The sequence below is a fragment of the Aotus nancymaae genome, unplaced genomic scaffold (genome assembly GCF_030222135.1).
Source record: "Aotus nancymaae isolate 86718 unplaced genomic scaffold, 86718_ANA_hifiasm-v0.15.2.pri h1tg000008l, whole genome shotgun sequence".
NCBI classification, from domain to species: Eukaryota; Metazoa; Chordata; class Mammalia; order Primates; family Aotidae; genus Aotus; species Aotus nancymaae.
In genome coordinates, this window is record NW_026988419.1 from 7121899 (window position 1) to 7134292 (window position 12394).

At 43.3% G+C, this 12394-nt stretch overlaps 1 protein-coding gene across 1 annotated transcript in view; it reads left to right on the forward strand.

Moving 5' to 3' along the window:
- Positions 1-8585, forward strand: part of COL4A4 (collagen type IV alpha 4 chain) — a 137245-nt gene extending 128660 nt beyond the window's left edge. The window contains exons 46-48 of the mRNA XM_064372756.1: positions 695-883; positions 3056-3342; positions 3759-8585. Coding sequence (XP_064228826.1) covers positions 695-883; positions 3056-3342; positions 3759-4022 — 740 coding nt within the window. The 3' untranslated portion in view covers positions 4023-8585. The remainder of the gene's footprint in view (positions 1-694; positions 884-3055; positions 3343-3758) is intronic.
- The last annotated feature ends 3809 nt before the right edge of the window (positions 8586-12394 follow it).

The following is a 12394-nucleotide window of genomic DNA, read 5'->3' on the forward strand; positions in this document are numbered from 1 at the left end:
AAGAAACAGCTCCTGGCCTCCTTCAATAGGTCAGCCCCTTAGAGGTGCCGCAGGAGGCAGCCCCTGCTCACGTTCTCTAGAACTGTTGATTTCCCATCTGCCAACAAGAATGCTACAACAAGGCCTTCCTTCCATTTCCCTCTCTTCTCAAAGAAGAGAGCCAAAGTTGTAGATGTGGATCCCAAGCCTCTGCCTTTCTCAGAATGGAAGTGACAACATGCTGGAATCAGGGGAGAGGTCTGGAAGGTGTAAGAAAGACTGACTTTGGGGAGCACCTGCTCGGCAGTTCAGTCTGGGAGGTCCACACTTGGGGTGTGCCATTGCACTGTCCTCGTTCTTTTCTTCCTAGCATATTTCATAACTTACCTTTTCGTTATGCTTATTGTTTCTTATTTCTCTTCCTCAAGTGGAATGCGAGCTCTAGGAGGATAGGGATTTTCCTCTGTTTTCTGTCTTTACGCTACTGTAGCCCAGGCATCTAGGAGTTGCTTGGAACAAATACTTGCTGAATGAGTTATGTTTGTGTGTACCGCAGCTGTGTAGCTGTGTAGATTCCAGAAGGCGGGGAAGGGCTGAGTCATGCTCCCCTTTGCTCCCTGAGTGCTTAGCACAGTGCCAGAACAGAGGTGCTTAACATGTTTGTTAAACTGAACCCCCTAACCTTCCTTCATTTCTTTTTCCTTTGTTTCTCCAGGGCCTCCTGGTCCTATTGGGGATCCTGGGCCCAAAGGGCTTGAACCTGGCTACCTTAGTGGCTTCCTCCTGGTTCTCCACAGTCAGTCGGACCGGGAGCCCACCTGCCCCCTGGGAATGCCCAGGCTCTGGACTGGGTACAGCCTGTTATACCTGGAAGGGCAAGAGAAAGCTCACAATCAAGACCTTGGTATGAATACATGGTCGCCCATGTCCATTGCTTGAAGAGTAAAATTTGGGGTTAATTTTACTGATTCATTAACACCTTAAATGATCACTAATCTTCTATGGGATTATTCTTACTTTAAAAGAAAACACTACCATGCTCATTCTCAATTAACCCTTTAAACCTATGATCCTAAGAAGTGCCAAAGAAGCTCATTCTGGCTATAATTACTATCTGGCTACTGATTATTAGTTTTACAAAAGTGATTCTTCCTCAGTAAGTTAAATGTAACTCTCTTATAAAATGCACTTTTTGCTTCCAAATGTAAATTGTCTAACCAGAATGTGATCAGTTCCTGTACATATATGTAACATGGGGCAGTCACAGCACCCTGATAGTTACTTCAGGGCACTTGCCAGCATCAACTCTTCACCCTACTGCAATTTTTCTTAATTCACAGAACTTTATTTTGACGGCTATCTCTTGGTGCTGCTTGTCAATTTTCTTTTCTCGTTTTGAGATGGAGTCTTGCTCTGTTGTCAAGGCTGGAGTGCAGTGACACCATCTTGGCCCACTGCAACCTCTCCCTCCAGGGTTCAGGAAATTCTCCTTCCTCAGCCTCTTGAGTAGCTGGGACTACAGGCCTGTACAATCATGCCTGGCTAATTTTTGTCTCACTCTGTTGCCCAGGCTGGAGTCCAGTGGTGCGATCTTGGCTCACTGCAACCTCTGCCTCCCAGGTTCAAGCAATTCTCGTGCCTCAGCCTCCTGAGTAGCTAGGATTACAGGTGCCCGTCACCATGCCTGGCTAATTTTTGTATTTTTGGTAGAGATGGGTTTTTACCATGTTGGTCAGGCTAGTCTCAAACTCCCGATCTCAGGTGATCCACTCACCTCAGCCTCCCAAAGTGCTGGGATTACAGGCATGAGCCACTGCAGCTGGCCTAAGTTTTGTATTTTTAGTAGAGCTGGGGTCTTGCCGTGTTGGCCAGGCTGGTCTCGAATACCTAACCTCAGGTGATCTGCCCACCTTGGCCTCCCAAAGTGCTGGGATTACAGTTGTGAGCCACTGTGCCTAGCCCTTGTCAATTTTCAATAGTAGGTTTACAAGCTGCAGGGACTGATTCTAAGTCAAAGGCTTAAGTACCTGGCTGCTGGGAAACACCGTCTTTCCAAGAAAATCATGGTTAGAATGGAAGGCACAGGAAGGATATGCTGACGGGACAGTTGATGGTGAGGTGCTTGCTGTTGCTCTCACTAGGCAGTGACTCCAGCTGTTAATAAGGGTGGTCCAAAAGTGCAGGCCTGGGGTGGCAACTACTTATATGCCCCCTGCATTTCTCCCTTGGGTTGGCTATGGCCTTTCCCATAACAAGGACCTAGTTTCTTTGAGCACAGGAGAAAGGAAGAAGTGATGTTTAATATCCTGAATCTGTTTTCTTCTCTCCTCCTCTCCTTCTGCCATTTTTAGTTCCTGCCTCGTCTTTGTACCGTCAGTCTTGCTTCTCCTGCCTTGGTCCAACCAGAGCACACATCTTAAAGCTCTGCAGAACTCTTGGGATAAAGTCTAAACTCCTTAACGAGATTGACAAAGCCCACATCCAATGGTCTGATTTATCACCGGACGCCCCTGAGACAAGCAGACATACAGACACCATCTGCTCACATTCCCTGCACTGAACACGTCTGAGTTCTCTGAGCTCCACGCTCCCTTAACTCCAGTCCCCTCTTGTTACTGTATCTCTTTTGAGCAGTTACTACCACTATCTCCAAGCCTGGATAAATCCTTTTCATATTTCAAGTCCTAACTTAAAATCACCTGTTCCAGTTACCCTTCCTTGGGTCCCGGAACTCCACACTTCTCATTCTTAGAGTTTGTTGTGCTGTATGTTCATTGCTTGTTTGCTCATCCAGTTCCCCACTAGGCCATGAGCTTCCTGAACACAGAAATGTGCTCAGCACTCACCTCCAGCACCTGGGCCCCAGCTTGGCTCATGAGTGAGGGATGAGGGGATGAGGGCTGGACCACAGGACCAAGGAGGTATCAGAAATGGCTTCCCCACCACAGAAATATGCTTTGGCGAGGGCCTCTAGATGCCAGAACACGTGTCTGCAAAGGCCAGATGGAGGAAGGAAGGGTCTGGGAATACCTGCATGGGCTGCTTGGACACCAGCTGTCTCTTCTTCCCTCCCAAGGTCTGGCAGGGTCTTGCCTTCCCATGTTTAGCACGCTGCCTTTTGCCTACTGCAACATCCACCAGGTGTGCCACTATGCCCAAAGAAACGACAGATCCTACTGGCTGGCCAGTGCTGCGCCCCTCCCCATGATGCCACTCTCTGAAGAGGCGATCCGCCCCTACATCAGCCGCTGTGCAGTATGCGAGGCCCCGGCCCAGGCGGTGGCGGTGCACAGCCAGGACCAGTCCATCCCCCCATGTCCACAGACCTGGAGGAGCCTCTGGATTGGATATTCATTCCTGATGGTGAGTCCCGTGCCCTGACACATCCACCATTTCTTAACACTTTCTTCTGCCCTTTCTGTCTGGATTGGACAGTAATTCTGCCCACTCTGCACTTAGGATATAAGGTCACGGAGGCTGTTGCAAACCATAGCCTGTTGGGATACAGGACCATTAGTTTTTAAAAACACTGATTGATTTTTATCACATTCATAGAACTTAGAAGATGAATTTGCTTCAGCCATCGGTGAAACTGGAGCCAATTTGTGTGCACACTCACCATACTCACCACGACCCCCTTTCAGCGCTTGTATTTTGTTCTTTATGGAATAATCTAAGGAGAAATGTCAAGATCAGACCCAAACCTGGGCATGTCCCTGATTGGGTCTGGGGTTGTCTGTGTATGTCTGAGCCCTAATTCTCTCTTGTTTTCTGGGTAGCACACAGGAGCTGGGGACCAAGGAGGAGGGCAGGCCCTCATGTCACCCGGCAGCTGCCTGGAAGATTTCAGAGCAGCACCGTTCCTTGAATGCCAAGGCCGGCAGGGAACTTGCCACTTTTTTGCAAATGAGTATAGTTTCTGGCTAACAACGGTGAAAGCAGACTTGCAGTTTTCCCCTGCTCCAGCACCAGACACCTTAAAAGAAAGCCAGGCCCAACGCCAGAAAACCAGCCGGTGCCAGGTCTGCATGAAATATAGCTAGAGAATGCGATCTTCACCAACACGTGGCCAAGAGAAACTTCCTAGGGGGCTAAGACTTCCTAGACTGTGCTAAGAGATGTCATGGTGCTCATTTTGGACTCCCTTTCAGTGGTTCATTCTGTTTGTCATGGTTATTCCTGGAGTCCTAGGATTCCTTATGCATTAAGCAAATGCTGCACAGATGGATTTATTTGGACCTCCCAATCTAGATGGAACCTAGATACTCTTATTTTACTGAGGATGACAGAAGAGGTGGCTTTATTTTAAAACACACTAATTCACAGAAAGGCAAGTAGATGCTAAAGGCCAGATTAAAAATTACATTACTGAAAACTTCATTCATGGGTGTAGGATCTCAAACAATTAAAGTCGATTACTCTATAATACTATAATACAGTGGGCTTCTGGATAGATTTTACAGGAAAAAATAAACAGGTCAACAAATGAAACTAGAAAGCAGAGATTTTCAACATTTCAAAATGATTTCCTCTGTAATCTATTTTTCCATATACTTTAAATAATGGTAAGACAATGACCCAAAGAGATTTTTTTTTTAAGAAGAAAAAAAAAATTCATACTGCCAGCATTAACAGTTCCTTTCAAAGCAGAATGAATCATGATGCCAGGAAGGCCCACAGTCGCCGTATTCCAGAGATGCGACATTAGCATAAACACATCACAGATGAATATAAAACATTATGTTCTCTTCTGCATTTTTCAGAGAATAGAAATGCCTACTTTGGCAACCCTTTTGAAAAGCAGCAATTATGGAAAAAAATATATTCAATAAGGGATTAGAAGCCTAAAAGCTATTAGTGAATATTAAGGTAGTTATTCACAAAAATTGATTCCCCATTGCAGTGAACTTCCAGACAGACTGCTTTTCCCCAGTCGGGGTCCGGCATGTCACCAGTGCGTGCATGCTAATGGGACTGACGCTACATGGGGCTCACACAGGCAGGCGCACACTTCATACAAAGCATCTCACTCCCCTCCCCAGAAGAGCCTGCACAGCTTCTTACACTCACAACGGACAGTTTCCTCCACACACATAATGGCAGCTCACACGGGGACGTGACAGAGCTATCATTATGCACTTGGGAGAAAATTAAGGGCCGACTTAATTAAACTTAGGTAAGAAGATTCATTTGAGTCAGGGTTACCCCACCAGGAGGATGCGGCAGTATCTTTAAACGAAACAAAGACAATTTATAATTTGAGTTTTATGCTCCTGTGCTTGTCTGTTATAGGAGCATCACATTCTACCAGTTTTAAAGACATTCTTGTATTTTATACCAGTCTTGTACCCAGGTAGTAGTTTGACATTTGGCATTAGTATTTTCTATAAAGTTTAGAATGTGTGTCAATTTATAATGAGTATTTTTTTCTGTAGAGCAAAAGATCCCTTTTTCTAATTGCTAGGAATTTAGTGGTCTAATACCAAATTAAAAAGATATTATTTGTTGGAAAAATTTTTAGGAAACTTACTTTCCTCATCTGAAAGAAAAAGGCATTTTAGAGAAAACTAAAGAAATTTCTCAAGAGCGTGACACTCATTTTAGTGCTTAGTTTCCATGCACTTAAAAATAATTGAGAAGAAAAACTCAATTAAAATTTTGTTTATGAGAAATGTTTTCCTTGCCAAACTCTGATTTGTAATGAGCTCTTATATGCGTAACACATTTCAAATGAGTTTTGCCATGGGCTACCCCCAGGATGGTAATTTATTTTAAGGGTATTTTTTAAGATGAAATGTTTTCTCGATGTAGCAGAATATTTCCTAGTTCATTTGACCCATTCGATATTTTTTAAACTATGCTCTGGCATGTTAAATATTTTTGAGCACCTAAAATTTAAGCCAATTTCAATCTTATTTGTAATTACTTTTCTCCTTCCAAAAAAGCTTTATCTATTACCAGAAGTCAATCCTCCTAAAAGTTCAATTTGTTCATCATGAACTTAGCCCGAGAACATTTTCTTGGAAGAGGTAAGGGTAACAAATGGAACATCATCAGAAACATAAGCTTGCTTGCTTAATTGTTTTAAACACTTTAACTTTGGTATTAGAGTATTCATAAGTTTATAAATAAAAAAAAAAAAACACCCCACACAAACACAGGCTAAATTATGTAGACAGTTTACTCCACAGTGAGCCTGGGAAGGCATCAGACAATCCAAAATGTTCGTATTACAAGGGCTACCTCTAAATGCAGCATTGACGCTGGCCTCTAATTTTGCAAAAGTATTTTAAAGGATCAAAAGGGCAGAAAAATAGAAAAATTAACTTCTTGGAATAGAAGATCCTGTTATCTTAAACCATTATTTTCTTCACCTGGTTATAGATCAATGTGCCTTCAATTACCTTTTCTCTATGGAGGTGATGAACAGGGCTTTTAAGCTGTTCTAACCCATTATTGGTGATGATCCTTATCAAACCCTCCTCTCCCCACCAACCTTATAGACCGGAATGTACCTAGATTGCCCTAATGGGAACTGTTCTGTGCCTGTGCTGGAGATCTGGGATGCTTCCTTGTGGGTCCTGATTGTCAGTGAGTGGAGCCCATTCATCCAGGCAGGTCTCCATGCTATGAGTGGCCTTTTCCTTCTGCTGTCACACTCCCCACGTTGAAAGTTGAGTCATTGCTGCTTTAGATGGCTACCTGCTCGTTATCCCTGTGCCCCTGTCTCACATAGCCTTTGTCTTCCACCTCCACCCTTGCAGTAGGCATCTCCTAGCTGGTGCCTTAGTTTCAAATCCCAGTTGCCATCTAAGATCCATCCAAACTTGATTTTGTCATCCTTTGGATTAGAATCCTACTATGACACCACTGCCCATGAAGTCCAAACCACTTCCTATGGGGTGAAAAGTCCAGTGGAGACTGTCTGAGGGTTACCTCTAGGAGTATTTCCTGTCACAATGAACTGTGTGCAGCTCTGCAGACACTCCCAGCACCTCTTTGACTGTGCTCCTGCTCCACCAGTGATGTACTCCCTGGGGGTCAGTTTACCCTGCAGGGAAGGTGAATTCCCTGGGGGAAACTTGGGCTCCCTTCTGCTGCTCTTGTGCAGTCCATGGGACTGTCCTCATTTTCTCCGTTCCCCATGCTTCTCTAACGTCTCAGTACACTTCCTTCATTCCATTGCCAAAATAGAAGCCCCTTGAGGGTGGGAACCACGCTTGGCTCATTTTTGTATGCTCAATGCTTAGCACAGAGTTGAACACATTACTGCCAATTCTTTTTTTCAATGACAATTCCATAAACATCATTAGGCATTAGGTGTTCAGCTCTGCATAGAAGGTCTTCATCAGCAAGTAAACCATTTCCTACTTCAAAATATTTTCATGTTCAATATATCTGTATATCTACAATCTCTTGTTACAATTATTGCCAGACAGCCAATTGATAAGCTTTTAATGAGCTTATCATACCCCTCCAAAAATATGTTTTTCTACAAATGGAAATTTTAGAAATGATATCTGAGAGATTTGACTGAGAAGACCCTTCAGTGAAATGTGACATAACTCACCTTATGCTGTAATCTGTATTCCCTCAGGATTTAAGAGCTTTCTAGCATAAAATCTTTGCTACACATTTGTACACGTTATTGGTGCTCCGAAAAATAGTCAATGGAATGGTGCACTACAATTGGGCTTTATCATCTTATTTTGAACCTCGTGTATATTACAGTAAAGCAAACCATTCAGTGTGTTCCAGGAAATCATATTAGGTCTGTGTTTCTATCAGCTCACTGGAATAATCTGATAATTGTTACTTTTACTTGGTATGGCTGCAAGAATAGTGGAAAGAGGAGGACTTGAGAGTTGGTTGAACCCAGGTTTGAAATCTGGCTTCATCATTTTTCAGCTGTTATCCTGGGTGAGTTCTGCCAACTCTCTTAGCTTCATTTCCCTCATTAATAAGGTGGGACATAACAGCTACTTTTGCATTGACAATTAAGTTAGATTACCTGTCTAGCACATATCCGTCATCATACACTTACTATGGTCACATTTTGTATTGAAAATAAACTATTTAATATGAGAAATATTTCCTGGGTTTTTTACACAGTAGAATTATGATTCTCACAGGGTATATAAATTGCTGATTAGAATTATTTATATGTGGCCAATTCTTAACGTCATTGGGAATGCTGTTTAATTTCAATCCTCAAAGTTACTGTAGCACAAAAAATATCACAATTTCCTGCAGAGATATGATCAGTAAGTTCTGCAGGGAACAAACAATTGACATTAAAATCGGTACTCTGCAATTGTCACTGTTACTGTCTGCTAGAAACTCTGCATAATGCATTTTAAACCACCAACGCTGGCTGCCACATCCATGTGAAATGCTTGAATTTTATGGTGCTTCAATATTTAATGATTCGTTGGAAAAATGTGAAATGTGTCTAATAAATTGCATCCCTTTCTCTAAGCTCTGGTTTTGCAGCTTGTAACTTTTGCAAGATGCCTGATCTGCCATTGGCACTGACATCTTTGTTGTATTACGATTTATAATATGGTTCATTATATATAAAACTCTGTGATAACTTCCAAAAACAACTGTGTTTTATCTGGTGCATTTATTTTCTTTCAAGCTAATGGAGGTTTACGTTTTTTTAAAACTACACTGTAATGTGGCTCACTCTTGTGGAAGTGTGAACTGCAGAAGGGAAGAGAGTAGGCTGGAAAGCGTGGGATACGGCGGCTCCTGGAAACACTGTTCTATGCACAGTGATGGGGCGCAGAAGAGAAATGAAAGCAGGCCTCAGGTGGAAGGTCTGTATCAACCCCAGGGGAGCTGCTTGGGCAGTGGCCAGTGGGCATGGGGCTCAGACCCTCATGGTCTCAGCTTTCTCATTAGTTGAGTGAGAATAAGACCACCTGTTTCACAGCACTGTTTGGAGGATTCAAGGCGTGAAAGTCAACTACAAAGGGATCTGTGAAACCAAAGATAATGTTACTTTTAACCACAGTGACTTGAAGTCAGGAGTTAGGTATTGATTACGTATCTCTTTACGGCCCCTGTATCATTTGCCAAACATGGGGATAGGTGGAGTGTAGATGTTCAATAACTGTTTTGTGGCTTTTTAAAAAAGAGACAGGGTCTTGCTCTGTCGCCCAGGCTGGAGTGCAGTGGCACTATCATGGCTCACTGGAGCCTTGTCCTCACAGGCTCGAGTGATCCTCCTGCCTCAGCCTCCCCAGCTGGGCTACAAGCATGTGCTACCATGCCTGGTTGATTTTTCATTTTTGTAGAAGCAGGGTCCTGCTCTGTTGCCCAGGCTAGTCTTAAATTCTTGGCTTCTAGTCATCCTCCTGCCTCAGCCTTCCAAAGCATTGGGATTACAGGCATGAGCCACTGCACCCAGCCTTGGACTTACTTTTTAGTAGGAAGGAACTTCATTGGTATTTGGGCCAACCTTATACCTGATGGAGAAATAAGGATACTCAATTAATATTCCCTGACCATCTACTATGTGACAGGAGCAGTACTGGCTCTGCTATATATGTTTCCTCTCAACTCTACAGCTGTCCTGTTTAGCAGACAAGGAAACTGAGCTTTAGAGAGAAGTAACTTCTTTAAGGTCATAGAGTCACCATGTAGTAGAACCCAAACCCTTATCCATCTATTGCTAAAGATAATGCTTTTATCCTTTACTGTATTACCTCCCAGGGGCTTTCCCCATTTGTGAATTGGTTAGAAAATAGAGGGTCTCACATAGAGGTGTCCTGGATTACTGCTGTCACTGCAAAGCCCCTTGTTTTACAGGTTCTACGGCAGCCCATCCAGCTCAGCTTGGAGACTATCTCAAGCTGTTCTGGAGGGAGGGGGTGAGGAACCAATGAGGACAGAGCTATTTTTGGGGAGCCCAGAGGTCTATATCTCAGGGTCAACTGAAAACCAGCCATGCCTCTTGTATTAGTCCATTTTCATGCTGCTGATGAAGACATACCTGAAACTGGGCAATTTACAAAAGAAAGAGGTTTATTGGACTTGCAATTCCACATGCCTGGGGAGGCCTCACAATCACAGTGGAAGGTGAAACGCCGTCTCCCATGGCGGCTGACAAGAGAAGAAAGCTTTGCTGGGAAACTCACCTTTTCAAAACCACCAGATCTTATGAGACTTACTATCACAAGAACAGCATGGGAAAGACCTACCCCGTGATTCCATGACCTCCCACCGGGTCTCTTCCATGACACGTGGGAATTCGAGATGAGATTTGGGTGGGGACACAGCCAAACCATATCACCTCTGGAGCCCCTAGAAACCCAAGGTAAGTCATTTAGGGCAACTGCTCTGAGCTGGAGAAGGGAGGATCTGAAGGCCCTTACTTGATGGCTCAGTCACTGCAGCACCAGCCAACTTAGTCATTTTTATTCTCCCATTCGCCAGCAAGGCCATTCCTTCACACATTATTTCTAGGGGGTATCCTGCATCCTCAGTGATTATGTACTTAGTGGTTATAATTTTATCAGCCAAAGATGAAATTCTCAACCTATAATCATTTTTATCTGTTTGGTAAAAGTAGGGAAAATGGTATAATAGGGCTAAAATGCTCTTCGGGTCCCCAAGCAGTCAATCTGCTTTACATACAATAAATGGTGTGAAATGCACTTGTGTGCACTGAAATTGCAGAAGTACTATGGTGCCTATAAACCACTGGGGACCTATTACAATATAGATTCTGATCATTCGGTTTGGGGAGCAGGAGTCTGAATTTGTAGACGCTCCCAGGGGCTGTGGGCCCTGAGTGCATACCCTGAAGAGCAGAGTCTGGCCTTGGTTGCTCCTCTATAACGAAACTCTGAAGACCTTGTTCAATTGCATTAATAATTATCTGCTACTAGGGATATGCAAGATAGATTAAAATTGTTGAGGGAGAGGATCTTGCAAAGAGACAGTATCTCAAGGGCAGAGGCAGACAATAACTTGCAAGAATCTCAAATAAGTATCATGAATCTCTTAAGTTACACACTTTTGTTTGATTTTTGCTTTTAGACTTTCCATCCAGGCACTACACAAGTTATCTAAGGAGGCAATAGAGTGAGAGAAAGAAACAGTAATTTCACAACTTCCTGGCAGAAACTGTCACTGGAGGTGGCTGAACAGTGTTTTTCAAAATACTTAGAGAAGGGACCCAGTTTCGCATCCAGAGAGCCACATAGCAGAAGTGTTGTTCCTAGGGTTTCGCGTGTGTGTGTCCCAGATTCCAAGAGTCTCTTTAAGGCACATGATACCACTGATTTTATGACACTCTCTCTTTCCCAAGCAGCAGTATGTATTATAACCAAATTTAATGATTTCTATTATATTAGGAACATTTTAGTTTTTCTACAGTATAAATTACATATCCAAATCTGCCAATTCATCTCTATCATCTGATCAAGATGTCAAGATCATTCTCTCTCTGCCCCTAAATACCACAGAAGAAAAAAAATGTTAGCACAGACACATCCAATGCAGACCTGTAAAAAGAACATAGCCAGATTCGGTACTACTCACAAGGACTCCTCGGTGACACTTCTTGGTTGTGTGGGAATCTTGAGCTTTGTGTACGAGGTCACAGCATTCAATGCAGTGGGACATGTCTTCAGATTGACAAAGGCCCCAAAGTCTCTATCTCTATTAGCAAATGCTTTCCTTTTACATGATTCAAGGGAAAAAAAGACCTGAGTGATATCAGTAAGCAGCAGGCATTTGTGTTTACATGCACCACTGATGACAGTATAAAAAAGCTTCTCTTTTTGTTTCAATCCACAAGTATTTATTGGTTCTGACATTCCAGACAAAGCACTGCTCAAGGCACTGTGAGGAGAGAGAGAGAAACAGTCATGGTCCCTGCCCTCATGAAGCTTACACTCTAAAGACAAAAACATTCTCTCATTGCAGCATAACCTGCAATTCCAAGTGGTATGTGGAAACTGTGTAGATGTGGTTGTGTCTGCTAAGGATTCAGTTGGGGGCTGGATGAGGAGGATCTGGATATGGGCCAAGAGAGAGGAAAGGGCTGTTCTGTGTAAAAGCACAGCACAGAATATCACAAGATCAGGAACACTCACAGCCTGAGCAGTGAGACTAGTTACCAGCCTCTGTGATGGATAAATGGGGCTGAGGTCCAAAGGCTGGTTAGAGTCCACTTTTGAGGCTAATGACTTTGACCTTTATCTTTTGGCAGCAGAAAGCCAATAAAAGGTATTTGCGATGATGAGTGGCACCATGAAAGTGAATTCTGGAAAACAAAGTTGGCAGAGTTATGTAGAATTGAGGGAGGAGGTATTATAAGTATCGAACAGAGCAAATAAGTGAGATATTGAGACTCTAAGCTCAGAGTTTGTGATTCTAAAATGAAATACTAGCAGCCATG